Source organism: Canis aureus, chromosome 8 (genome assembly GCF_053574225.1).
Source record: "Canis aureus isolate CA01 chromosome 8, VMU_Caureus_v.1.0, whole genome shotgun sequence".
Lineage (NCBI taxonomy): Eukaryota > Metazoa > Chordata > Mammalia > Carnivora > Canidae > Canis > Canis aureus.
The window spans coordinates 67,245,377-67,268,247 of NC_135618.1; the positions used below are offsets into that span (position 1 = coordinate 67,245,377).

Genomic DNA, 22,871 nt, shown 5'->3' on the forward strand with positions numbered 1-22,871 from the left:
TGTATAATCTATTCACTGTGGTTCTCAGATTAACCATTAGCATTCCTGCCATTTGAGTAATGAGACTCTGGAAGGTGTGCTTGGGGAGCTGTGTAGCAAGAGGTTTCTACTTGTTGAAATGCTGACAGATAAAAAACCCTTTCCCATGCTTATCAGGGAATCGTGTTCCATCGCCTGCAGCCCAGCCCTGGTGAGGGCTTTGTTTCAGCCTTTGGGCTCTTCCACAAAGATCGTTGTGTTTCTAAGATGCTGCTCTCAGGGTTTGATTGCATCAGGCTTGTTGAATTCAGCTTTCAGAGCCCCTCTCCCCCCTTTCAAGTCTCTCTACTGATTGATTTTATTTATTTATTTTTTTAACAAAATACTTCACGATACTTTGCTTTGAAAACTATAGTAGTTCTTGGACTTTGGTGGGTAACATCACATCTCAAAAAGGGTTTCATTTAAAGAAATACTTAAGGAATTATTTCAGATGTTAGTGTTATTGTACATTATTATATTGTTTGAAAATACAAAAAAAATGTGTTTATATAGCTAAAATTTACACATCCACTCACATTTTCAGTTAGCCCTGCTTTTTTGGCATCCAAAACGATACCAAGAGGTAACTTATTTGCACAAATTCTGAAGAGCAGTAGTTTGAGAAAACCTAGCTGTTCAACAATGTTACCCATTTTTCTGGAGACTCTGATTCTGGGTCATGGAGGGAATCTGGGAACTAGCGTCATACAACTCAGTTTCTTACCACTTCCTCCTTGCACATGTTGCTTGTCCCTAGCCAACCCACCAGCCACCAGTGGTTGGTGCCTGAGTCCTTTGCATTTTTCCTTCTGTGCCTCCTTCCTCTTGGCCACCTCACTGAGGACATATCAGGCACATTCCCTTCTCTAACTTTAGAGGGATTGCTGGCTGCTTTTTCATTTGGCACTTGTCCCTGTGCTGCTTTGCTTTGGGAGTTAACTGGAGATGTGCATTGTGTCTCTCCAGTGTATACACTTCTATTATAGCTTTGACCCTTAGTAGCTGTTAGCTGGTGGAGAGTGTACTTTATTTTATTTGATTTACTGACGCTGGCAACAATGCCAGGCTTATTCCAGAATCTAAACATCCTTTGGATGTTTGTGGCCAGGGCTCCCTAGGGGAGTGTGGAAGAGAGGCCTAAAAAATGTAGGTTGCTGCCTTATCTGTACATCCTCAGAAATGTGATTTGTCTTCGAGTGAAGACCAGCTGTTTCTACCCTGGTGAAGTCTACAGGCCTCCAGGGGAGTAGGGAAGAGGTTTGGTCATGATGCCATCTGCAGGATTAGAGAGAGAGAACTCGTGTTGAGTTTATAGTCTGCCTCACCCAATGTGTAGGGACCCCTAACCTGGGCTCCATGTGTAAGAGAACCCTGGAGAATTTTTAGACTTTTGTAAGTTATATGGAGAAATACCCTTATTTCCATAATAAGTAATCATAAAATGTTTAAGAAAGGTGAGTTCAGGCCAGTAGATAAAGAGACATTTAGGAGACGCAGCTCCTCCTCTCCAGATAGGTGTGGGTGGATGGTGGCAGCTTTTTTTTCATATATATTTAAGATTTGTTTTATTTTTAAGTAATCTCTACGCCCATCGTGGAGCTCAAACTCCCAACCCCACAACCATGAGTCACATGCTCTTCCGACTGAGCCAGCCAGGTGCCCTTCTGGTGGCAGCTTTTAAGAATGATGGGATGGACCTCCATGAAGTACTAGGGGCAGATTCTCTGCCAGGGAACAGGAAGCTGATTTTTTCTTATTCTGTGATACAGAGTGTGTGTGGCCCAGCAAAGCCAGTGTCTTGGACTGAAATACAGCACATGTATATTTCTCCTGCCCACACTTTTCCAAATCTAGACTGTAGATTGGCTACTGTTAAGTAGTTCACGGTGTCATTGGTGTCATTGGTGACATATGCGATGAACATTTGTGTTCTAGAGTTCATACCTTGCATGGACAAGCTGTTTGATGAATCCATACTAATTGGATCAGGATATACTGCTCGAGAGACTCTCAGGTATGATATCTGTTGATAAAACACAGGAGGGTCAGTGAACCCTGGCACTTTATGTTATGAATGTTGCAGCATACATAGGCTTTACTCTCCCTTTAGGTTTAGAATTGCAGGAAATTTGGAAATGCCTTAGGTTGCTTTTTGTGCCTTAGCTTATGGGGAAAAATTCATAGGTGTTTTGATTTAAATTGTAGGTAAAATTGTATCTAATTTGTATTGGTTTTTCTGTTGTTGTTTTTTTCTTTTTATATAACAAATGTATCTCTTTATTATGGACCCAACAAGAAGCAAGAAGGTTTTCTTTCACCTTTTGGTTCTACACAGAGAATTCAAGTAAAGTGGATAATATTTTGATGTGTTTCCTTCTAGCTTTATTTTCTTACGTATTTCATAAAATGTAGTTGTGGCCATGTTTATTGTTTCTTTTTTTTTAATTTTTTTTTTTTAAACTTTTATTTATTTATGATAGGCACACAGTGAGAGAGAGAGAGAGGCAGAGACACAGGCAGAGGGAGAAGCAGGCTCCATGCACCGGGAGCCTGACGTGGGATTCGATCCCGGATATCCAGGACCGCGCCCTGGGCCAAAGGCAGGCGCCAAACCTCTGTGCCACCCAGGGATCCCATGTTTATTGTTTCTAAAGGGGAAAGTTAATATTATCTTTTACAATGTAAAATGAATCAATATCAGTAATTTTTTGGTTCTAATATGGGAAGTGTGGTAGGTCTTTTGAAAAATATGCAGAACAGTTTGAGAATAGTGTAGACTAGTTTTCCATATAAAATAGTTACAAATGTGAAGACACTTTTTTTTATAGCTTGCAGTTGAACTTGTCTGCAGTTGGACATAGATCATGTCACTCCTGCTTGAGATCTTCCAGTGGCTCTCTGTTGCCCTTGGAAAAGACCACCAGCCTCACCGCTTGCGTGGAATTTGGCTCTACTTTCCCAGACCTGCTGCAGCCACGCTGGCATCTGTGGCATGTTGGCCGTTCCTACTCAGGGCCTTTGTCCAGTTTCCTCCATCTGGAGATGTCTCTGGCTGTCTGCCCTATGGCCCTTTTATCCTTAAGGTCTCAGCATCAGTGTGACCTTTTCAAAGGGGCTTTGCCTGCCCTCTAAGAGCAGTTCCCCCTCTGGTCTTTGTCATGGTGCGTTTTCACATCTCCCATAGCACGTACTGTACCACTTGTTCCAATGTTTCTCCTCCTATACATGAGCTTCCTGAGGGCTTCCTATTCACTTTGGTCACGGGCACACTGGTTTTTAGCTCATGGCTGGCACATGGTGGGTATCCAGATGTTTAGTCCGTGAAAGTGCTCAGTAGCCCAAATGTTCTTTTTCTATCTCCGTAAAATGGGCACAATGTCTAAGGTGTTAATTGGCACACAGTGGTTTATATTTGAGTAACAAAACCCGTTTTGTGTGTGATTGAGCTGGTGATTATTTCTGCTTGTGTACTGTATGTGCAATCGTCACCATGACGTGCAAGAACTTTGGAGGTAAACATTTAGGCACTGAGACTAGGCTTGAGCATTGTGGTCATGTAGCTGGGAAAACTGGAACTATAGTAAGCGTGCCCCAAATGTCCCACCCCGATCATGAATTGCTGGGGCACATAGCAGGAGAAACAGTGGCCTGCGGACGTGGCCCCATGGGAATGTTGACACGCACACTAGCAGAGGTCTCTGCCCACAGGCCCCTCGCCTACAGCACATTGGCCGATCTCGTGCACCATGTCCGTCAGCACCTGCCCCTGAGTGACCTCTCCCTCGCCGTCCAGCTCTTTGCCAAGAACATCGATGATGAGTCTCTGCCTAGCAGCATCCAGACCATGTCCTGCAAGCTGCTGCTGAACCTGGTGGACTGTATCCGCTCCAAGAGTGAGCAGGAGAGTGGCAATGGGAGAGATGTCCTAATGCGGATGCTGGAGGTACCGGTTCTCCTGGGAGGTGTCAACAACCTGCTCTCTTTAATCCCACCCACTGCTAAACTTGTACAAGTGCTTTGCTAATAAGTTTATGCTACTGTCAGATTGTTAGGCTGGATCCCTGGTGTCAGACCACCTGGGGTCAAATCCCTGCTCCCCATTAACTAGCCAATGCCCTGAGGCAAGATGCTTAACTTCTCTGTGCCAGCCTACTCATCTAACCAAGGGGTAATCACAGTGTCTGTCTCCTGGGATTGTTGTGAGAGATAGGACATAATTGGTGAAAGCTCTTACACCATGGTTCCTAGCAAGTACTTACATGGAGTATTTCTGGGACACTATAGCCAAGGGCTGGGTTCGCTGTGAACACCTCTGGAGAGGCACCCAGTTGGGGTGTGGGTACTGGAGTAGAGTGTAATTGCCAAGGCTAGTGGGTGATAGTCTGGGTTTTGGAGTAGCGTGGGCCATGCCCAGGCATATCTGACAAGTACCCCAGCTTTGCTGAGCCAGAGTCTTCATGGCAACAGTGGAAGTAGTGATGCCACTGTAGTTACCATCAGGGAAGATGGCACACTCTCTTCCTTCATGTGAAGCAGAGCGACCTCAGCAAGTGGTTTCAGATTCAGAGAGTTCCTTTTTCTGTCTTCTGAAAGGGTTGTTGGCCTATCAAAGGGAATGATTTTTGTCTTTCTCGCCACTTTCTCTTTGTTAGGTCTTTGTTCTCAAATTCCACACCATCGCCCGGTACCAGCTCTCTGCGATTTTTAAGAAGTGCAAGCCCCAGTCAGAACTTGGAGCCATGGAGGCAGCCCTGCCTGGGGTGCCCACTGCTCCTGCAGCCCCGGGCCCTGCCCCCTCCCCTGCGCCTGTTCCTGCCCCCGCCCCACCCCCGCCCCCCACTCCTGCCACTCCCGTGACCCCAGCCCCTGTGCCTCCATTTGAAAAGCAAGGAGAAAAGGATAAGGAGGACAAGCAGACATTCCAGGTCACAGATTGTCGAAGTTTGGTAAAAACCTTGGTCTGCGGTGTCAAGACAATCACGTGGGGTATAACATCATGTAAAGCACCTGGTGGTAATTGCACTCTTGAATTATTTAGACATTCTGTTTTTCACAGAGTGGGTTTTATTCACAGTAACTGATTATTCTTTCTCTCTTCCAGAAGCTCAGTTCATTCCCAACAAGCAGTTACAGCCCAAAGAAACTCAGATTTACATAAAACTTGTGAAATATGCAATGCAGGCTTTAGATATTTATCAGGTAAGCAAGTGTCCTTGAACCAGGCTCCCAAGTGTAGAAGAGATGCTAGTGATGGAAGGGGTCTTGAGAGTCTCATCTGTCATTGTTTTGGATGGTTGACAGTATTTGTTCTGTAGCGTAGCATTGCGTTAAAAGTGAAGAGTTTTACTTGTGTCAGTATGTGCATTCTGTGGGAGGTGGTGATTAGTGTAAGTGGACTGCAGTAGATTTAAGTTTACTAAATTTATTCCTGTTTGGAACCCTTAGCAAAGTTCTTTTATTTTGATTATTTTCCAAAATCAAGCTGAGAATAGCGAGGTAAAAGATTGGATGGGGCATTTATTATCTAATTTGAAATGTTCTGTTTTAATATGTAGCTTATCTACTTATGGAATATGTGCAGAGATGCCTAGTTTTAATGTCCGTGGGTTTTTTTCCCGTGCTAGGTCCAGATAGCAGGAAATGGACAAACATACATTCGAGTAGCAAACTGCCAAACTGTCAGAATGAAGGAAGAGAAGGAGGTGTTGGAACACTTTGCTGGTGTGTTCACAATGATGAATCCCCTAACATTTAAAGAGATCTTTCAAACGACGGTCCCTTATATGGTGGAAAGAATCTCAAAAAATTATGCTCTTCAGGTATAAAACTCCTTTTTCCTATCTTTTCAATAGTAAATTTAAAGTTACTTATATGTTGAATACTTGGTGTTCCATTTATTTTGAGAGTTTTCTAAATAATATGGCTAAGGATATGCTTGTAGAACAAAACATTTAGTTTTTGAGAGCATGTGTGTGCTTGTGTGAGTGGGGTTGGGGTGTGGGGGAGGTTCAGAGGGGGAAAGAATCTCAAGCAGACTCCCTGATAAGCACAGAGCCCAATGCAGGGCTCCATCTCAGGGCCCTAAGATCTTGCTCTGAGCTGAAATCAAGAATTGGGCAGTTAACTGACTAGAGAAATATTAGGGTACAATACTAACATTTTTTTCGGGATGCCTAAGTGGCTCAGTTGGTGAAGCATCTGCCTTTGGCTCAGGTCATGATCCCAGGGTCCTGGGTTCAAGCCCTGAGTTGGGCTCCCTGGTCAGGGAGAGTCTGCTTCTCCCTCTCCCCCGTCTCATGCTCAGTCTCTTTCAGATCTCAAAAAAAAAATCTTAAATTTTTTTCAAAGTATCAATATGTTTTGGATCAGTTTCATTAGTAGGAATTAAATGTACATTAGAGGTAGGCTCTTGGCATTTGATGGTGAGGATAAAATAAGGAACCTAAGTCTTTGAAGTAAACTGCTCCACTCAGTGCTCAGAAGATTTATTAGTTTTTTTTTCCTTTGGGTGGATAATTAATTTCTTGGATTATATGATACAGGTTTGATTTTGTATTTTTGGAAAATTCATTGTTTGTGCTAAAGCTGCTTTGAGGAAGGGATTATTTTTGTCACCTGTATGTCTTGTTTTGACAGATTGTTGCCAATTCCTTCTTGGCAAACCCTACTACCTCAGCTCTGTTTGCTACGATTCTGGTGGAGTACCTCCTGGACCGCCTGCCGGAAATGGGCTCCCACGTGGAGCTCTCCAACCTGTACCTCAAGCTATTCAAGTTGGTCTTTGGCTCTGTCTCCCTCTTTGCAGCTGAAAATGAACAAATGCTGAAGGTAAAACTCATTTAGATCCAAGTGTACTTTGGGAGTTCTATTGTTTTGTTTTTTTTTTTTAAAGATTATTTATTTATTTATTCATGAGAGACACAGATAGAGAGAAGCGGAGAAACAGGCTCCATGCAGGGGAGCCCAATGTGGGACTTCATCCCAGATCCTGGGATCATGCCCTGGGCTGAAGGCAGATGCTCAACCACTGAGGCATCCAGGGGTCCCTTATTGTTGTTTTTTAATTCCTGTTTTCACTTTTGCACAGACTGGAGTTGCTTATTTTGTATTTGTAAAGTGTTCTTTGAATTATTTTTTTTTTTTAATTTTATTTATTTGTTCATGAGACTACATAGAGAGGAGAGAGAGAGAGAGAGAGGCAGAGACACAGGCAGAGGGAGAAGCAGGCTGCATGCAGGGAGCCCGACGTGGGACTCAATCCCAGGTCTCCAGGATCACACCCTGGGCTGAAGGTGGCGCTAAACCGCTGAGCCACCCAAGCTGCCCTCTTTGAATTAAAAAATACTTGCAACCAATAAGGGCCAAATGTAGAAAATATCTTATATATTTCTAAGCAGAGCTTCATTTATTTACCCATGACTTAAAGCGAAAACTTCAGATGCCTATGGTCGGCAGTGGGTCGCCATTAGTATTGCCAATACTGATTTTTTTTTTTAATTCAAATTTATTTCTCTGGATTACACAAGTAAAATAGCACATCAATCCTATTTTAAAAATTGAGTGATAGAAAGGAACAAAGAGGGAAAAAATGTCTTCCCTGACTTCTCCTATCCAAAGAAATAGCTGGCTTTTTGACAGTTCTGATTAAGTCAACAATCCTGCACTTTAACTCTGTTTCTTCTCTGTTCTTATTTTCTGTGGCAATACAAGAACATCTTGTTTCGGGACCATTTGTTTATTTTCCCCCTTTTTATAAAAAATTTTAACCAATTTGTATTCCTTATTAAGACTGTCTTGGAGCAATGTGTCTCCTGACATCTTTTTTTTTTTTTTCCTGACATCTTTATGGATGACTAATTGCAGTATAATCTGATCTCATCAGTTATTTGATTTTAGCAAATGGCTAAAAAACTTACCCCTGGTTCCATCTCCCACTGAAAAAGCAGCAGATGGTAGAACAAAAAACCTAATAAAAATGTACTTCCACCGAAGGCAGAGTATTTTAATTCCTGCAGAAAGTTGAATGTTATCACCAGTTGTCTCTGAGGAATGATATCTTCCCATAGGGGAATTCTGAAAATATAAACAAGATCCTTTTTTTTTTTTCCTGGAGTAGTAAATGTACAGATGGCGACAAAGAGTACCAGTGATCTCTGCTTTTATGTGACTATTTCCTTAGGGTTTTTTTCAATGCTATAGTAATTACTTACCAACAACCTTGATGTTACTTTCCTGTTACTATGAAAGAAAAATACTTGACTTTTTCTAAGGTAAAAAATATTTGTGATCTGTGTCCACGTGATTTATCATCTTCAAAAAAATATAATTTTTGCTAACGTTAGATACAGAACAACAACAAAAAATACAGAACAAACCTTAATGGAAGGATGTTGGAATATTGTTCAAGAAAAACATTCAAAGAACAAATTTCGTTAAGACTTCTTGTCAAAATAATATATGTAATCGATTTAGTCTGTAAAGTAATTGTATTGTGCCATTTAGGACAACAGATTGGGAACTGTGTCACTGATACACCAGCACTTTTCAGTTCACATTAAATATGCCTGTAAAACATTTCATGTGCAGCCTAACCTGTCACATGTTAGAACCAGGATCTGAAGTACTAAATAAAAAGCTAATCTGGCTTAAAATGTTAATTAAAGTTACTTTAAGCTGATAAAGTGCTTTTATATCAAAGAAATACTTACTTTTAAAATTAAATCTTTGAAAACCTTATAACCTAAGTTAAAAATTTTTTTTTAACTATCTAAAAAAGATTTTATTTGAGAGCATGACAGAGTGCACACGCTACCAAGAGCGTGTGCACGAGATGAGGGAGGGTCAGAGGTAGAAGCAGGCTCTGCACTCAGTGAGGATCACTCCCAGGATCATGACCTGAGCCAAAGGCAGCTTAACCAACTGAGCCACCCAGGTGCCCCTTACTTTTTCTTTTTTTTAAAAGATTGATTTATTCATTAGGGAGAGGGAGAGAGAGCACATAAGCAAACAAGCAGGGGGAGGGACAAGCACATTTTGTGCTGAGTGTGGGCCATAACTAGGGCTCAATCAGATGACCTTGAGATCATGACCTGAGCTGAAATCAAGAGTCAGACACCCCTTTATGTAAAATCTCAATTTTCATGGGTCTTCTCAACTTTGTGTATCATATTTGATAGTGAATTTTTATTTCTGTTAGGTTACTTTTTGCATTTAGATTGTTAGAAGAAATGGGCGTCTTCATCTTGATTATTTAGTCTTCTAAAGGAGGTGACCATATATCTTATAAAGGAAGTGACCATATTCACAGGAATTGTAGGGCTGACAGACCTTGCTCCAGAGTTGTCATCTTTTCAACATCATGGAACTACACAGTAACATGGGAACCTATTAAATGTTTTTTTCCTGGACGCCCTGGTGGAAACCAGCATGTATCTTAAGACAAATTAATTTGAACCAAATGAAGGCTGGAAAGATCTTGTTTTGTTTTCCCTTTGGAATGAAGTCATCAGAATTACCTTCCATTCCCGTTTGCAGTGAACCTTCAGCGTGAAACGTGGTGTGGCCCCTCCTTGTTTAGAGCCTATTAACCTGCCTTTTCTCCACCCTGCAGCCCCACCTGCACAAAATTGTGAACAGCTCAATGGAGCTTGCACAGACTGCCAAAGAGCCCTACAACTACTTCCTGCTGCTTCGGGCCCTCTTCCGCTCCATTGGAGGAGGTAGTCATGACCTCCTGTATCAGGAATTTTTGCCCCTCCTACCAAATCTCCTACAAGGTCAGAGCAGTGATTTTGGTTGCCTCTTAGTCTCGCGTGCACATGTGAATTGGCTGCTTGTGTTTGTGAGGTTTGCCCTCTGTACCCACCGAAGGTCATTGTGAGGGGATGTATGTGTATGTCCCCTGCCAGAGGGGTGTGTGTGTGTATTTGTGTGTGTGTTCATCCCTGTGTCCACTCTCTTTAAAAGCAGTGGGATTTTGAAGGGAGCCCTCCTGTTTAGGACTAGACCTTCCCCTCCCTGCTCAGAGTTGAACAGAATTGGAAGATTTTCATCACCCTGGTTAGACCTTGCTTGTATTTTTGTAGCATTTGGTAATAAGCAGGCCTAGAAAGTGTTTCTAGGGCTACTTAGTAATAATATCAGGGATCCCTAGATTGAAAGAGAATCGGAGTTATAAAGCTGATTTATAAGTGTGTATTTTTATTTTGTTGCAAATTTACATAACTAGGATTCTATAATTTCCATATAATCAGGAATACTTTCAAGACATAGAGCTCAAGGGGCTGCTTAAAGAGAAGCTATTTACAACGTGTAATACCTAGGAGGCACTGGGAAATAGTTGACCACATTGCCTATAACTTGGCCCTAAGTCCACCATGCAAGGTGGCCCAGCCATAATCCAACTCTACTCTCTGTATTTTTTTTTTAATTTTTTTTTTAATTTTTTTTTTAATTTTTTATTTATTTATGATAGTCACAGAGAGAGAGAGAGGCAGAGACACAGGCAGAGGGAGAAGCAGGCTCCATGCACCGGGAGCCCAACGTGGGACTCGATCCCGGGTCTCCAGAATCGCGCCCCGGCCAAAGGCAGGCGCCAAACCGCTGCGCCACCCAGGGATCCCCTACTCTCTGTATTTTACCCCATTGCCGGTTGTTCACCAGCCTGAGCCCTCTGTTCTGAGGAATCTGGTTTCCTCCTCCTGCACTCTCTGTGCTGTCCGCAAGCTTGTTTCTTCCTACATAGTTGTGTTAAGTGGATCCCCTTCTGGGAACTTAGCCTTTCCCTGTCCTCCTTTGGACTCTGAATCTAGTGCTGCTGCTGTGTGATGCCTTCACTGATCCCTGTTTCTGTGAGCTCTCTCCGTTCTTGCTAGTTTGTCTCTCAGTACTCAGGGCAGGTCCTCATCTGATGTGTCTCAGTGAGGAAGTTAGGAAGGCACTCCGGGGACCCTCATGAAGAGTGGGGAGGTTGACTTAGTAAAAAGGAAGATCCTCTCCATTGGTAGGAAACAAAAGTGGATTTAAAAAAAAAGGGGGGGGGTGTTTAATATATCATAGACCTCAATTGGAGTCTGTTGGAAGCCTGAGAAAAGATGTTAGGTTGTAGACCTCAAGCTGAAGGTGACTGCACCTTACTGGAGTCCGTGTCTTTAGATTGGGCTTGTTAAAAACCTACCATGTTTATGTATGTATGTATATATAGAGAGATATCTACATATTTATTGGTATAGATATATAGATATCCCAAGCAGGCTCCACAGTACCCACAGGCTCCATCTTATGATCCTGAGATCATGACCTGAGTCAAAATCAAGAGTTGAACACCTAACTGACTGAGCCACCCAGGTGCCCCAATGTAACATGATTTCTACAAGATCTACATATAATGTTAACTATTTTATTAAGATAATTTGACATTAAGTAATTATATTAATTATAGCTTAAATTCTAATTTGTAATTTATAATTGTGTGCAGCCTGCTATCATCACTTTGAACATGACAGAAGGGGCTACGATTATAGAATAGATTTAGCTAATGCGGTAGATTAAGACCTGACACATCTTCCTGTTATCACGTTAATGTTTATGATAAAAGGCAGAACAGTTACCTTGTACAGTTTGTGTTGGGCTGTCTGGCAGTAACTCTCCTCTCTGCCGTCCTTGAACCCTGTGTTTAGGGCTGAACATGCTGCAGAGCGGCCTGCATAAGCAGCACATGAAGGACCTCTTCGTGGAGCTGTGTCTCACAGTGCCTGTGAGGCTGAGCTCGCTCCTGCCCTACCTGCCCATGCTCATGGACCCCTTGGTGTCTGCTCTCAACGGGTCACAGACGTTGGTCAGCCAGGGCCTGAGGACCTTGGAGTTATGCGTGGACAACCTGCAGCCTGATTTCCTCTATGACCACATTCAGCCGGTCCGCGCGGAGCTCATGCAGGTGAGCCCAGGCTCTTCCAGTGCCAGTGCAGGGCGGGATGCAGGGTGCTCCTGTACCCGTTCTTACTTACTGGGGAATTCTAGGCTAGTGGTTTCTAGAAGTATTGGACCTCCACTGAGCTCTCCGTGCCCCATATTGGGCTCTCTGCAAGATAAAGTAGTGTAGCTTTCAACTTGCTTTATGTGAGTCTTCTGGCTTATGCAAAGATGTGAAGAATGAAGAAATACTGTATGTGCTGAAGAGACATTCGTTTTGTAGTATTGCCCCCTTTGCAGAGAGCTTTTACAAGTGGCATGTACTCATTAAGTTGATGACCTCTGAAGGCAGATGTTATGGTTACTGTGCGCTTCCAGGGAGGTCCTTCCTTTATCCACAGAAGATCTGGAGATACCACACACTGAAGAGAAGCAAACTCGGAAGCGCAGGGGTCCACTTTAGGGTCAAGGGAAATGAAGCAGATAATCAAGGAGCTTGTTTTGTGAAAACATTTTATATTTTCTCTTCGTGAGAGTTTGTGTATTAAATATTAGGTTTTTCCTTCATGTTTTGCTGTTGTATTGATTCATAATGTAGTTGGTAATTGTTAGAGGTTTAGGCTGCTTGTTACTTATCTACCCCTTTTGTAGAGAGTATTTGGTCCCAAGTAGGGGTCAGAATGCCAACTCCTGTAAGATAGGATTCCAGATTGGAAATTGCAGCGTGCACTTCAGGCTGGGTTGGGAGACTTTCCCCACCAGTCCTGAAATGCAGACCTTTGGCTCCATCTAGGTGGGAGAGGATGGTCCTGGAGGTCAAGTCAGGGCCTGTAAGTCTACTTTCTCATCCATCATTTGGCGAATTGAGAACCTGCCTTGAGAACAGCACTCTTGGTTCTGGAAGGCAGACTCTGAACCTGATGCAGGTGTGGGTGAGCACCATGTGGGAGGAGGAGGCAGGGATGGGACTGTGGGCCTCTTGCCATTCCAGGAGGCAGACAGCCCTAGGGAGAGACAGAGGTGAAGCTATTTCCTGCTTTTGGAGACAACCCCCCCACCCTCTCCCCCCTACTAGACAAATAGCATCTCTCTGTGATCTCATCACCCATCTCTCATTGCCAGTGCCACCCCCTCCTGGGGAGTTTAGCAGAATTTCCCTCTCCTGAGAATACACGAAAGGTGGTTGGGCTGGGCCCAGGGGTGGAGGTAGGGAGGCTTAGCACCCCTCAACAGTGTTTATTAATGACCAACCTTTTTGGACCTTTAGGGACATAAGAGAAATTGAAGCTTTGCTTTAAAAAAGAGTCCCAAGATTTTATATTGGCTATTCCTAGACAGTAATATCTGTCATCATTATGGAAGGTGATTTAAGAAAATAAACTTAAATAGACATAATAATTTTTAGGACTTAAGGTGGTGGTTTTAGGTAAAGGACTGTGGGAAAACTGACAAGTGTTTTGAAACCATTGAGTGCTTGTGGTCCTTAACACTAATTGTGAATATGAGGTACACGTCTTTGTCATGTATTCCCATAATCCAGATCCGGTCATGATCCGTGTTTCCCTTCTTATACCGTGAGATGTGTAAGATAGTTTATCTGTCATATTTATTTGTAGGAATTTGTCATGTTTGTATTTTACAAAGCATGATAGTAGGAGTAAAAACCTGAGAACTCCCCATCAGACCTCAGGACAAGAACTTTACCAGTAAATAGCATTTCCCTCATGCTTCTGATCCCATTTTGTATATATGCTTAAACAATACATTACTAGTTTTCTTGCTCTTGAGCTCTGTAATATTTATAATATGCTACCGTTTGTGTTTCAGGGGTGTGGGAGGACATTTATGTTCACATGTGCATTTTCTTTAAAGACAAAATGTTTTTGGAAGGACGCACAAGACTATAACCTTGGCTTCTCCCAAGAAGGAGGAGGTGCATGTTTGGAGGATAGAGATGGGAGGAGGAATTTTTGCTGTATAGTCTTTTATAACTTTCAAATTTTGATTTGTGAACCATGACAGTGCATTACCTTGAAAGGATTTTTAAATGAAAGTACGTTGTGTCGTAGGCTTTATGGCGCACTCTACGCAATCCTGCTGATAGCATTTCTCACGTGGCCTACCGTGTACTTGGCAAATTTGGTGGCAGTAACAGGAAGATGTTGAAGGAATCCCAGAAGCTGCACTATGTTGTGACGGAAGTTCAAGGCCCAAGTATCACAGTGGAGTTTTCTGATTGTAAAGCATCTCTTCAGCTCCCGATGGAGAAGGTAAATTTGGAAGTCTTCAGGAACTTCTTAAAGATAACTATACATTTCATTTTAAGAAAGCTGATTTGTGTTTGAAAACACGTAAATAAACCATGTACTCTCTTGGGAGGGAATTTATTATTTTTATTTTTAAGATTTTATTTTTAAGTTAATCTTTACACCCAACGTAGGGCTCGATTCATAACCCCAAGATCAGGAGTCACATGCTCCACCGACTGAGCCAACTCAGTGCCCCTTGGAGGGAATTTCTAATTCAAAGTACAAAATGTACTAGCTTGGTTGTCAAGGGGGCTTTCATAATACCAGGAGGCCAGTGGATGTGTATTGTGTGAGAACCGTGGACCCTTGAACAATTTTATCTTTCCTGATAGAGCAGGAGGTACCAGTCCCCAGCCCATCCTTGAACTCAGTCTGTTTTGATGCCTGGCAGGCTTTACTTCAAGGGTCATTTAGAACAGAAGTTAATCCCATTCTTGTCACCCCTGAGTACCTGCTTCTCAACCATCCTCTACCCACACCTAGCACCTGCTGCTTCCTGGGACGACTCCATGCTCTCTCTCCATCTGCCATTTACAACTCCAGTTTTGTTGGGTAAAAAAAATGGACAGAGTCCCCAGCATCTTGCCAGTGTCCCACTCTACTACTTTTGCTCTATCTATACTGAAAGCTGTTTCTGCCTCACTTTACTGACCCCTCCCAGTCCTCTGTCACATGCATATTGTTCCGCTTGATTCTAATCTACATTGTCAGGGTCGATTCTCCCCCTTATCCTAGAGCTGGCCTTTTTCCACCTTGTATTACAGCTTTTGTTACCATGTCTTTCCAGAACATTTATCTAGCCATTATATAGTGAGTATTTTTTTAAGGGTGTTAGAGCCTTTTACATGCATCTGTGTGACTCAGCTGTTTTATAAGCCAAGTGCCAGCTGGGATTCCTGAGCTCTCTGTGGATCTGGTCTTAAACCAGCATTCTGTGGCCTGGAGCGACTCAAAACCCTCCCTCTACTTAGGCTAACTGCCCTGTTGTTATATTGTAGAGCTCTGCGTGTCCACCTTTCTGTGTACAAAGTTTACCCATGTAGTGAGTTCTGTGAGGTTTTTCTTTTTTTAAAATTTTTTTTTATTTATTTACGATAGTCACAGAGAGAGAGAGGCAGAGACACAGGCAGAGGGAGAAGCAGACTCCATGCACTGGGAGCCCGATGTGGGATTCGATCCTGGGTCTCTAGGATCGCGCCCTGGGCCAAAGGCAGGCGCCAAACCTCTGCGCCACCCAGGGATCCCCAGGTTTTTCTTTTTTAACCAGACTTTCCTAAGCATCTGGGAAGAACAATATCCATCATGAGTAGTTGTCCCTCTAGAGTTATTTTCCATCATCCTCTCTCCATCCTCCTGTCCCCATACTTCTCAAGCACATACATTGCCCTGACCCTTCCCCAGCCCCATCCCATAAATGAGTGCCCTCCCCAGACTTGGGGAGGTACATCTCCAGCTCCTCACCCAAATAAACACTAGTTCCCTGCTAAGAGACTACAGCTAAAAATCTGTCTACATCAGAAGTTAGTGTAGTGAATGCCCTGTGTCAGTAGCACATTCCCACATTTTAGGTAATAACTTTAATACCAGATTTCTGTTTGCTTCAGCCCGGTCGGTGGCAAGGTTGGCATCGGTAGGGAACACTAAGATTTGTATTTGATCTCTGCAGAGACTAAGCAGAACCAGAAAATCCCTTTGGAGGTAGTTTTTCTCCAAAGGAGACCAAGTTGTGGAGATAGGCTTCCAAGTCTTCTTGGACACCGCCTCCCTGCCACCACCACCCCCCAACACACACACACACACACACACACACACACCCGGTGTATGAGGGGCCGGTTTCCCAGCAGGGTGGCTGAGGGCATGGGGCACGGCGCTGCACCTGGGGGGCTGCCAAGGTGAAGGGAAGAAGCAGTATGGCCACACCAAGTGCCAGGGAATCCCCATTAAGATAATCCTGCTTTTGGCACACTTTATAACCTGTTATTCTTCTGGCAGATAATTGGCTCAGAGGTTATATTGATCCTTAACCACTTCCAAAATTATCCCCACAAGCCAGGGTGACACATTGAGGAGCTGTTGTCCTGCTCTATGTGGCTGTGTGTGAGTCTGCAGGGCAGGGCTGCTGTCCCTGTCAGTCCCTCTCTGCTCTTGCACACCCAGCCTTGGTGAATCTTTAATCTTTAACACAGATCAGGTTTTCAATTTATAGTTAAATAACTGTCATTAAGGATGCCTAACATCTTAGGTTGTTAAAGGCTACACATGATTTTGAGCGTGTGATTGCCTCCCCCGCCTTCCTGGTCAACCTAATTGAATAGAATAAAATGTGTGTAGCTATGAAAGTTTTCTGAAAAAATAAAGAAAACCTTTTTATCTTCCAAAGAGAAAGTTGAGTAATTGTGTAATTTCTGTGTAAACTCTAGTTTTTCTGTTTCTTTGCCGTAGGCCATTGAGACCGCTCTGGACTGCCTGAAAAGTGCCAACACTGAGCCGTACTACCGGAGGCAGGCGTGGGAAGTGATCAAGTGCTTCCTGGTGGCAATGATGAGTCTAGAGGACAATAAACATGCCCTATACCAGCTTCTTGCACACCCTAAGTATGTGGGGCACATGGTTGTCTGCGATGGGTGCAGCTTAGTCTGGACTTAGGAGTGCAGAGGACCTCCCATATTTCCTAGTGCTATGTGGGTGCTCTTTCAAGTCAGGAAGTTGACATGTTACCTGCCCAGTAGTGCTTGTTTGGGCTTTTAGATGAAATGTAGAGGACAAATCTGGTGCTTGAGAATTAAGGTTTCCCTCAGTCATCATGTTCCTGATTATTGCCTCCCTTTAAGGTGGTCAGCTTCAGGAAGCAAGTATCCTGCCCGTTTCTTGTGCTTCAGTATGGCATCCATAGTGCCTGGCACATGGTAGACAGTCAGTGGCTCTTTCACTTTTCTGGTCTATGGTGATCCTTTCATTCCCCAGATATTTGTCATGTGTTATTTGTATTTTGCTCTTACCAGTTAGGTAAGATGATGGTCTTATGTGATCACGTGTGTACATTATTTTGCTGTGTTACACGGTTAGGGGAAGGGACTTTTCCTCTGTATTTTCGCATTTTTCACAGCATCAGTGGTAGGTGGTAGATGCGCTATCATGAGGTCTATAACTTCGTCTGATTCTGTTCCCGTGATGTGATTTTTCAACACACAACAGGCGTATAGCTGCCTTAAATGGCTTTTTCATTTCTATTTGCTCATTGATGGAGTTACTTCTTAGAATTTGGCTTACTCAGTTAAAAAGGATCAAAGTCAAGCATTGAATTTCTTTAAAAATTATAAAAATAATGAATCTGCCACCATGTTGTAATTTTGCTCCCAATTTATCACTTGTGCTCATATTAGGTAGAACATACTGGGAGTCTAGGACCACTGGTTATTTAACATTCATAGTGAAATTCATCATGTAAGTCCAGGTGGCATCATCACCTCAGCACTTCGGTGTTGTGAGAATGAATTCAATTCTATCTTTCAGCTTTACAGAAAAGACCATACCTAATGTCATCATATCGCATCGTTACAAAGCACAAGACACTCCTGCTCGGAAGACTTTTGAGCAGGCTTTGACCGGGGCATTTATGTCTGCTGTTATTAAAGATCTCCGACCCAGCGCCTTGCCCTTTGTCGCCAGCCTGATCCGCCACTACACAATGGTGGCGGTTGCCCAGCAGTGCGGTGAGTGGGACAGAGGAAGTGGTTATGTGACTTCCTTAGACGTGTTTCAGAGGAGCAGTTAGACTGGTTGGGTTTTGGCCTTGGTTTTCAAATTTCCCACTTACTGCAGGATAGTTGGGATTTCAGTGATGGGTGCAGTAGTAACTTTAAAACTGTTATCAAGTTTCATCTGTACAGTATGCCCAGTAGAAGATTTTCACCCTTTGTTCTTTGTGAAAACAGGGCCCGAGTACTTGTGGGATCACTGCATAGGAGACCGTTTGTGGTCTCACCCTTGTCACTGGTCTTCCCTCCACGCTTTGTGTTCCAAGGCCCAGCCTCTGCTCTCCACTCTCCACTCCTGGGCTGGCTCCTCCCCGTCTCCATGTGGTGCTTTTCTTTGCTCCTGGGGTGCTCATCCCTGCTGTTTCCTGCCTCTGCTTCAGGGCCCTTGGGCTCTGGATGGGGAGGGACCACTTTTGGTTGTCTCCTTGTTTTTCTTTCTAATCCATCACAGACTGGGTATGCTTACAGAAGACACTAAAAATGTCCTGACACTGCCAGTTGCTGTGGAAATTTCTGGACATTTAGTCTCAGTTTTTGCACCTCCTCCCAGACCCATGCTGGTGGGTGGACACGCTCAAGTAGCGCTGCTGCAGTTTGAGTCCCCAAGGCCCCCCACCCTCCAGACGGACAGCATTTCTCCGAATGCTACAGAGCACCCAGAACTTTCCCCTTGTAACTCTTTTTGCCCTTCTTGGCCCAAATAGTCCATGCTGTCCAGTTTATCTTAGATTGTTTCTCAGTGTCCTTTTTTTTTTTTTTCCTCAGTGTCCTATTAACATCTTTCCAACAGACTTAATAAGCTTCTCAATAATATCCATCTTGCTGGGTACCTGGAAGGCATTAATTTTTTTTTTTTTTTTAAAGATTTTATTAGAGCACAAGCCAGAGGGAGAGGGAAAGGGAGAAGCAGACTCCCCAGTGAGCAGAGAGCCCGATGTGGGGCTTAATTAATCTCAGGACCCCGGGATCATGACCTAGCTAAAGGCAGACGCTTAACCGACTGAGCCACCCAGGTGCCCCTGAGGTGTTAATTAATAATAGATTGTTCTCTTTGTGGGCTAGGTGTCATAGCTGGGTTGTTTTGTAATTATTATTTGTATGTCAGGAATGTCCAGAGTGTAGCCCATACTTATTTCTGTGCTGTGCTCCTTGGCCTGTTAAATAATTTTTTAAGAGAAGATATATGAGTCTCATGATTGAGAAAACCTGAAAAGAATACAGCTTAGAATGGAAAACATTCAAAAAATAGCCTTTGTGCAAATCAGACCATCCTAGTTTACAAGTAACTGTAGTTTAACAGAAATTGGTCGAAAAGTACTAGCATTGGATTTTATTGAACTCCTAATCTCACATTTAAAAATGAGTTAGTTTTGGGGTACCTGGAAGGGTCAGTCAGTGGAGCATACAACTTTTGATCTATGGGATTGTAAATTTGAGCCCTACATTGGGGATAGAGATTCCTAAAAAAATAAACTTAAAAAAAACAAAACAAAACGCTTTTTAATGTAGTTTTGCCATTTGAAGGACTAGAACATCCATGTAAATAACCTCTCCTTTCTTCCATGCCTGCCACCTCTTTCAGGTCCTTTCTTGCTGCCCTGCTACCAGGTGGGTAGCCAGCCCAGCACAGCCATGTTTCACAGCGAAGAAAATGGATCAAAAGGAATGGATCCCTTGGTCCTTATTGATGCAATAGCTATCTGCATGGCATATGAGGAAAAGGAACTTTGCAAGATCGGGGAGGTGGCCCTGGCTGTGATATTTGATGTTGCAAGTATCATTCTGGGCTCAAAGGAGAGGGTAAGAAAGGGGGATCTTCTCTTCTGCAGGCATTCTAGAAACCAGTTACAGAGAGTTGGAACAACATGAGGGTCTATGTGTGTGTTTTTCTCTCTCCAGGCGTGCCAACTGCCTCTGTTCTCCTACATCGTAGAGCGCCTGTGTGCGTGTTGCTATGAACAGGCCTGGTATGCGAAGCTAGGGGGTGTGGTGTCCATTAAGTTTCTCATGGAGCGGCTGCCTCTCACTTGGGTTCTCCAGAACCAGCAGACATTCCTCAAGGCACTTCTCTTTGTCATGATGGACTTGACTGGAGAGGTAGGTGATGTATGGTCTCAAATCTAAGCCAGCTGTTCTGGAAGTTTGCCTAGAGAATAGTTAGGATGAGGCAGTTCGGCAAAATGCTTTCCCAGAAGCTTAGGTTTCATTACAGTATCTTTAATAAGGACAGATCAGGACCCCCACATGCTGTCCCTGGTTATCTAAATATCTTTCCTCCTTGATAAAGAACCGTCACTGGCTGAGTACATAACACGGTATATCTGTGAAGGCAAATAATACTTCTCACGCTCTCCTAGGGCTAAATAGTGCACCTGCTGCAGGAGTTTCTACAGCAGTAGCATTCTTTATGAAGCCTTATGTAGGTGTAACTGAAACAAATAGAATGTAGTGGGCGTTGCCAGCCTACGTGTTTGGTAAATAAAATGAGTATGTTTAGGTCCACATGTTCTTTTCTGAATGACATATAGGAATTCTAAGGTGATTTAGCCACTGAAATACTGTGCGGAGGTTATGAAGTAGTCTTGTTAAAATTCACTGGCCCCGGCAGTGGAGGTGGGCCCTCCGCGATAGCCCCTTTCATTCTAAGGAGTCTCTGGCCTACAGGTTTCCAATGGGGCGGTCGCCATGGCAAAGACCACCCTAGAGCAGCTTCTGATGAGGTGCGCAACACCCTTAAAAGATGAGGAGAGAGCCGAAGAGATCGTGGCAGCTCAGGAGAAGTCTTTTCACCATGTGACACATGATTTGGTTCGAGAAGTCACCTCTCCAAATTCCACTGTGAGAAAACAGGCCATGCATTCGCTGCAGGTCTTGGCCCAGGTCACTGGAAAAAGTGTGACTGTGATCATGGAGCCCCATAAAGAGGTAAGATTTCTGTCACTAGAACTAGGATGACTTGAACAAAACTCTTGAGATCCTTTTCCTTCTCCTTCAGATGTGACTGGAAGAGGATATGTAATTTATAATTTTGTGTCCATTTCACAAAGTGCAACTATACATGCTGTCTTTGACCTCAGGCACAAAAGCAGTGTGCTTACATTAATGGCTCTATCCATAGCTGTCAGTGTCAGGACAGAAAGCTGCTTTCCTGCGTCTCTGTAGCACAGTCTGGTCACTCTTTATTGTTTTACGAATGGTCACTTTGGAAACTTGGGAGTTAAGTGTGTCTGACATGTAACTATCCACCATCCAGTTTTAGCACATGGAACATACCTTCCCTTCCCTAACTAAAGGACATCCATAAACACTTTCCATCTCCCAGTTTCTTTTCTTTTTTCATGAAAGACACAGAGAGGCAGAGACATAGAGGGAGAAATAGGCTCCCTATGGGAGCCTGATGTGGGACCTGATCCCAGGACCGCAGAATCACGACCTGAGCCAAAGGCAGACGTTCAACCACTGAGCCACCCAGGCACCCCCCATCTTCCATTTTCAAACTGATAGTCATTTGAGAATGTTGTGATGAGCCATATTTGCTTTTTAAAGGATGGCGGGTTAGTAGTACTTCCTCCTTGCCTCCCCCAGGTCCTCCAGGATATGGTCCCACCTAAGAAGCATTTGCTCCGACACCAGCCTGCCAACGCACAGATTGGCCTGATGGAGGGGAATACATTCTGTACCACACTGCAGCCCAGGCTCTTCACAATGGATCTTAACGTGGTGGAGCATAAGGTGTTCTACACAGAGGTAGGGGGGTGGTGGTGCGGCGTGGTGTGGATGGTGATGACGTATGTCTGGTAGCCTGTCTTTGTGCACGAAGACTGGTCAGGCAGCACTCAGAGAAGGCCCGGGTAGTGACCACAGGTAACCAGCTGTAACCTGGCACAACCACCTGCAGAGGTACGTTACAGAAGGTAGGCCGGGTAACTGGAGATGGTCAACCATCTGTGGCTGTTTTCTGAGTCCTTCGAGCTTTAGCCTTCTCCAGGCCTTGATCCCAGAGCCTGAAGGATGTAGTCTAGAGAAAGCTGTGCTGCCTACTTTGATTGCTCTTATCAGCTGGGGCTTAGAATAACACTGGCTTAGAGCAAGCGCCAGTTTATTGAATTTATTCATCACTTAAGAATGTGCTGTGTGCTGTGAAGAACTTACCACACATGAATGCCATTATTTAGTTTGGACAGCTCTTCGTGAACTAGAGATTCTGATTGTTCTCATTTTGGGTGATAGCAGATGGTGTCCTACAAGTGTTTGTGAACTTTCCAGTATGGGGTGATATTAGAAACAGATTGAACTGTACTTCCAGTCCAATTCTAAGCATTAATTCATAGAATACAGTGATGGTTTGGTGATGAATCCCAAAGTGAAATTTTTTTTAGAACCTGAATCCTACTCTGGAGGCATTGTCAGAATGAACAGAGGCAAAAGTCATAAGAAAGCAACTTCTTTCTGATCCACACTAAGTTTGAATTTCCACTTACGAAAAATTTACCTCTTGAATTTTTAAGCCCAGTGTATTTGCTTGGACATAGAATTCTATGATCACATGGTCTAGCTTTGATCTTTTATATCTTATCGTATTCCTTGTGTAGGAGTCATAGTTCATATGTTTGGACAGAGGTTCTAGGAGAGCCACTGGAGGATGGGAGGAAGTTTCCCTTTGGTGATTCCAGAGGCACATGTGTTTTCCCCTGTGTGGAAAGTTCCTCACTAAGCTTAAGACCAGAACCTGATAGTGTTGAGTGATAAATTGCAGGGAATGCAACTGGTTTTCCAAGTGTTTATCAGTGTACTGGCTGTATCAGAACATGTGGGATCTTTTTAAAAAGAGAGACTCCTGAGTCATCTCCCAGGTTTGGAGTCAGCCCTCCAG

The 22,871-nt window shown here is 43.6% G+C and overlaps 1 protein-coding gene and 1 long non-coding RNA gene across 16 annotated transcripts in view; one reads left to right on the forward strand and one right to left on the reverse strand.

Annotated features, from left to right (window-relative positions):
- The window catches only part of TRRAP (transformation/transcription domain associated protein), a 115,402-nt gene that overhangs the window by 20,468 nt on the left and 72,063 nt on the right, over window positions 1–22,871 (forward strand). For 11 of the 15 annotated variants that reach the window (XM_077907794.1, XM_077907803.1, XM_077907802.1 and 8 more), the window contains 15 exons: window positions 1,957–2,035; window positions 3,730–3,964; window positions 4,674–5,034; window positions 5,123–5,220; window positions 5,646–5,840; window positions 6,658–6,849; window positions 9,632–9,797; window positions 11,700–11,956; window positions 14,001–14,201; window positions 16,683–16,834; window positions 17,754–17,953; window positions 19,581–19,798; window positions 19,898–20,095; window positions 20,663–20,923; window positions 21,584–21,745. In XM_077907794.1, the coding sequence (XP_077763920.1) occupies window positions 1,957–2,035; window positions 3,730–3,964; window positions 4,674–5,034; window positions 5,123–5,220; window positions 5,646–5,840; window positions 6,658–6,849; window positions 9,632–9,797; window positions 11,700–11,956; window positions 14,001–14,201; window positions 16,683–16,834; window positions 17,754–17,953; window positions 19,581–19,798; window positions 19,898–20,095; window positions 20,663–20,923; window positions 21,584–21,745 (2,975 nt within the window). The remainder of the gene's footprint in view (window positions 1–1,956; window positions 2,036–3,729; window positions 3,965–4,673; window positions 5,035–5,122; window positions 5,221–5,645; window positions 5,841–6,657; window positions 6,850–9,631; window positions 9,798–11,699; window positions 11,957–14,000; window positions 14,202–16,682; window positions 16,835–17,753; window positions 17,954–19,580; window positions 19,799–19,897; window positions 20,096–20,662; window positions 20,924–21,583; window positions 21,746–22,871) is intronic. The other 4 variants (XM_077907799.1, XM_077907806.1, XM_077907808.1 and 1 more) reach the window with 2 other exon arrangements.
- Window positions 931–12,191, reverse strand: LOC144319551 (uncharacterized). The gene is made up of 4 exons (XR_013385364.1): window positions 11,631–12,191; window positions 7,938–8,094; window positions 1,966–2,044; window positions 931–1,296 (listed from the first exon to the last, which is right to left on the reverse strand). It is a non-coding gene; the product is annotated as an uncharacterized LOC144319551 (long non-coding RNA).